This window comes from Mercurialis annua, linkage group LG2 (genome assembly GCF_937616625.2).
Source record: "Mercurialis annua linkage group LG2, ddMerAnnu1.2, whole genome shotgun sequence".
NCBI classification, from domain to species: Eukaryota; Viridiplantae; Streptophyta; class Magnoliopsida; order Malpighiales; family Euphorbiaceae; genus Mercurialis; species Mercurialis annua.
Window position 1 is genome coordinate 9,154,098 of NC_065571.1, and position 4,708 is coordinate 9,158,805.

Here is a 4,708-nt window from a genome sequence, read left to right on the forward strand (position 1 = left end):
GGGTTTATTCGTTGAAAACACCGGTAAATGCAGTTTCGTCACAAATAGGAGATCCTTCATCTTGTTTCTCCATATGTGGTAATTTGTGCCATTTAAACTGACCATCTTGCCAGTCTTTGCCTCCATATTTTCGACAAGTGCCCAGTACTATAAATATATCTAATTTATTTTCTGATGTGGAGGATCCACTATCTAGTGGAAACCACAGAGCATACGATAAATAGATATATAAAAACTCAAACCGGCTCTGATACCAGTTGTTGGGCGGCACAGCGGAAATTCAATTAATTATGCTAGTGAATAACGTATTGTGCTAAATAACTATACCGGAAAAATTCCCAGGAAAGATTGGAGGGTCACGAGCGGACCACTTAAGTACCAACCTCCTAGACAGAATTCAACACGATATAACTAACTTCACAATAGGGAATTCCAACTAGCCTAATCGTTAGCGTCGAAAATAAAATTATGGACGGCAGAAACAAAATAAATGACACCGAGAATTTTTAACGTGGTTCACCCAAATTGCTGGATTACGTCCACGGGACAAAGTCCGAATAATTCTTCCACTATTAAAATAGCAGGCATACAAAGAGAGTACTTTTACAGAGAGATCTCATCAAAATAATGACACTCAAGTGTTTCCCACACACCCGTAAACTCACTATTTTTATCTCTCAATTCTCTCACCCCTCACCCTTTAGAGAAAACGTTTCTCTAGCTCGCCTATTAGCCTTGATGCTAATAACTCTCACAAAACCTTTGTGAAATTTGGTGATATTTTTTTCATTCACCTCCTTGCCTCTATTTATAGGCAAGGAAGTGAGTTGCCTCCAAGCAAAATTGCTTGGAGGCCACGGCAATTTGCTTGGAGTAGCCTCCAAGCAATTTGCTTGGAGGTTACTCCAAGAAATGTATTTAATTTTTTTTTTTTTTTTTTTTTTTAAACTAAATGTGGGCCCACATGTGGAGGGACCCACCAACAAATTCTTCATAATATTTTGTTTTACCTGTCTCTCTTTCTTTATCCCCATCAGCTTCTTCATATTTCTTTCATATTCTACCATTTCTTTTATCATCAACTTAATAACCCAATAAAAGAAAATTCACATTTGATAAGTTTAGCTTAGTGGGTATCTGTCAAATTTAATTCTTGTGTTTGGTTTCCCAGAAAATCAAGCATTGCAAGGATGAATGAGGAAAATATCCAAAGCAGCCATTTGCATGCAGAATTTCGCTGGACTTACTAAGTATTTTTTCTTGGTTTGCTTCTTCTGTTCTGGACAGGAGAAAAACATTTTTCTATGTTGTTAATATTTGGTTTACACTTTACAGGTATTTGGATGATGTTGTTTCTTTATTTTTCTATCTGTTTTTTTCTTGGTGACCAAACAGAAAGTTACAGGTTTGACTCATTTTCACGTGAGTTGAGGATTAACTAGTGATAATGGTCAAATAATGTATTTTTGTTGAAATTTTCATTTTTTTGCTAGAAAAAGATTTTAGCTTTTCCTCTATATAGTGAGTAAAAAGATGTAACTGTAAGAACTTGAAGTTCTTAATTTGGTACTGTTAATCATATAGAAACTGATTTTAGTTAAATTCATTCATTTTCTTGCATTTATATACGAACCGATCACATTGTTGCTTATGTTAGAGTCCCACCAAAAATATATTGAATAAATTGATTATTGTACATAGTATCAGATTGTAGAATTTTATAAAATGATATACTTATTCACAATGGACATTCGTATGCAGGGTGTGTTAGCGATAATATTATTGTTGGAGACTCAACTGACAATTTAATTAAGCCTCCGAGTGAATTGATTATTTGACCATTGTTCTCTTGAGTTGTTTTACAATTTTAGTTAACTCCAATGAAGATTATGATTAAAACTTATTTGGGTTGCATCATTATCTGACAAACTACCTTTGTTCTTGTGCAAGGTATAATCTTTGTTTCAAATAGGAACTAATGGAGCATAGTGGAGGTAGTTATTTTATGAGGAATAGGAGACTGGATAGTTTTATCAACACAGACACCATCCAAACTGTGAAAAAAACACCAAAAAAGTTTGCGAGGGAAGAATTTGAACAAATTAGGCCCAAGAGTACTGATGTTTATGTTGATGATGATGGTTGGATTTTTGCGGTGATATCTTGTGTGCGGATTGTTATATGTTTCATGTCAATGATGGTTACTACATTTATTTGGGGTTTACTCATGCTTTTACTGCTGCCGTGGCCTTATGAGAGGATTCGACAGGGGAATATATATGGACATGTTACTGGTAGAATGTTGGTGAGTTTTTTGTTTATTTTTTCATAGTTTTTGTGTTTCAGTTGCATAGAGTTGAATATCACATTAATTACTTAGAAATTAAGATTGCTTATGTTCTTAATCTTTTTACCCTTGGTACTATGAGTGAAATAAATAACACTTGCGTTGCACAAAAATAAAAATGCTGAAACATTTTCAAGGATAAGTTATAAATATAAAATTTTAAAGTTTAGAAGCGTTTTCAGAAATATAAAAGCCGAAATATAGAACTCGTCATGTTTTTTTGCACTATGATATTGTATTATATGGTGTTCTGCATCTTCCAATCTCCAACATCTGCTAGACTGTAGACCAATGTACTACATTTTGTTTTCTTGGCTCTTGCTTACTTGTTGAAAGAGAGACTTGGGAACTAGTTCTAATAGAAGTTCTTTAACATTAGATAGCGGACGATACTGAGCTATATTGTACGGAAAATTATCGAGATGTATGTTTCGGCCTTTCACTTATATTTTCAGAAAAGTTTCTAAAGCATTGAATTGTATGTTATTTGTCATCTATTTTCCTAAAAGTTACAGTTCCGCTGTTCCTGTTTCGGCGTTTTCTGTTTTTGTGTTACATTGGTGGCGAGGCGTGGATATCTAATCACTTTATGCTGATCATAAACTTTTATTTCTTTGACATTGTGGATGTAAATGCGTGCATATTTATGGTAGATGGTTAAAAATACAGGATTTTGGGTGCAGATGTGGATCTTGGGGAATAGTGTAAGGATGGAAGGTGTTGAATACTCAAATGAGAAGGCAATTTATATAAGTAATCATGCTTCTCCCATTGACATTTTCCTTATCATGTGGCTAACTCCCACCGGCACCGTTGGCGTTGCAAAGAAAGAGGTACATTCTCAGTTAATAGGATCATGTTTTTTAATAGTTTCAGCTTCAGAACTAATAGATATAATTCTTAAATACACAGATTATATGGTACCCATTATTTGGACAGCTCTATGTTTTGGCCAATCATCTTCGAATTGATCGCTCCAGTCCAGTTGCTGCAGTTCAATCCATGAAAAAAGTAACTATCATTTCTCTCTCACATTGCGAATAATGTTGTTGCAAGTAAATTTATCGAGTTTAACGTTTAGTTTTCATAAAGACTTCTAAAACTCTGTAATTTATTCTCGTAAAAAATGTAACGCTTTCGATGTGTCATTTTCGTGCTATATAGTTTGTTCACATAACTAATGCTCAAATTTTGATTCTATCAGGTAGCTTGTGCAGTTATCAAAAACAATCTATCTTTGATTATTTTTCCGGAGGGAACCAGGTCCAAAAATGGACGATTACTCCCCTTTAAAAAGGTAAAATAGATTTATTTCATCAAATGTAATGTCCATGAGTGGCAGGCGGTTATTTTCGATTATTTTTATACTTCTTCCGACATCATTTTGCTGCTTTAATCGCCTCATTCCGTCCCCTTTTAAATTACCAACGCTTGCAGGGTTTTGTTCATTTAGCATTGCAAACACGGCTACCAATTGTTCCGATCATCCTCACAGGTACTCACCGAGCATGGAGGAAGGGCGGTTTGCATGTCCGGCCAACGCCGATAAATGTCAAGTTTCTTCGACCCTTGAAAACTGAAGATTGGACAGCTGATAAAATTGACGACTACATCAAATTGTTGCATGATAAGTACGTTGATAACCTTCCAGAGTCTCAAGGGCCTCTTTGTTAATCCTATAGTTGAAGTTGTTTTTTCTGTAACTTTAACAATTTACTAAGGCTAAATGCTTTAATAAGTATGATAGGAAGACAAATTATGTAATTTTAGATTAGTTTAGCTAGTGATGTTTGTAGGTTAAATCATCCATCAATTTGTCAAAAATAGCGAATATACCCCATTTTAACTTGAAAAAGGTGAAGTATGTAGCTCAAACTTCACTTAAATACTGATTTGCTCCTCAAACTTTCTCAGTTACAATTTCGTCCAAAGTTTGTTTGCTAGCAAATTAACATAGAAATTGCATAACCAATTTCAATTAGTTAATTTTTTTTTTGGAATAAATAGTTGATCTTGCTTTTCTTTTTTTATAATTGACAAAAAGAAGTGTTAGATGGGAAGAATCGGACTCAGGACCTGCCTAAGACTTTTACCATTTGAGTTATAACTCATTGATATAGTTGATCTTACTTACATCTTTTATAAACAAAGTAATAAAATGTTTTTTTACCATGCGCTTTTCAATTGAAAAAATATAATAATAATGATAATATATGGGATAATTATTATAAAATTATGAAGTAAAGTCAAACTAATTAAGTCTACCTTTATTCGTTAATTATTACATCGGTTTTATGTTCGTAGAATTGTAATGCGAAGGAGAATTTCCGATTGTCATGGAAATTTGCCTCTAATGAAAGA

At 33.8% G+C, this 4,708-nt stretch overlaps 1 protein-coding gene across 2 annotated transcripts; it reads left to right on the forward strand.

The window, feature by feature from the left end:
* The first annotated feature begins 1,012 nt into the window (after positions 1 to 1,012).
* Positions 1,013 to 4,267, forward strand: LOC126669166 (1-acyl-sn-glycerol-3-phosphate acyltransferase-like). 2 transcript variants are annotated; one of them, XM_050362549.2, is made up of 6 exons: positions 1,013 to 1,335; positions 1,951 to 2,305; positions 3,031 to 3,180; positions 3,260 to 3,358; positions 3,552 to 3,644; positions 3,785 to 4,267. In XM_050362549.2, the coding sequence occupies exons 2-6, from the start codon at positions 1,979 to 1,981 to the stop codon at positions 4,019 to 4,021; spliced, it is 906 nt and encodes a 301-aa protein (XP_050218506.1). In that variant the 5' UTR covers positions 1,013 to 1,335; positions 1,951 to 1,978; the 3' UTR covers positions 4,022 to 4,267. The 2 variants fall into 2 exon arrangements, with proteins under 2 accessions (XP_050218506.1, XP_050218507.1); XM_050362550.2 differs by lacking the exon at positions 1,013 to 1,335 and adding an exon at positions 1,351 to 1,405.
* Positions 4,268 to 4,708: the final 441 nt, after the last annotated feature.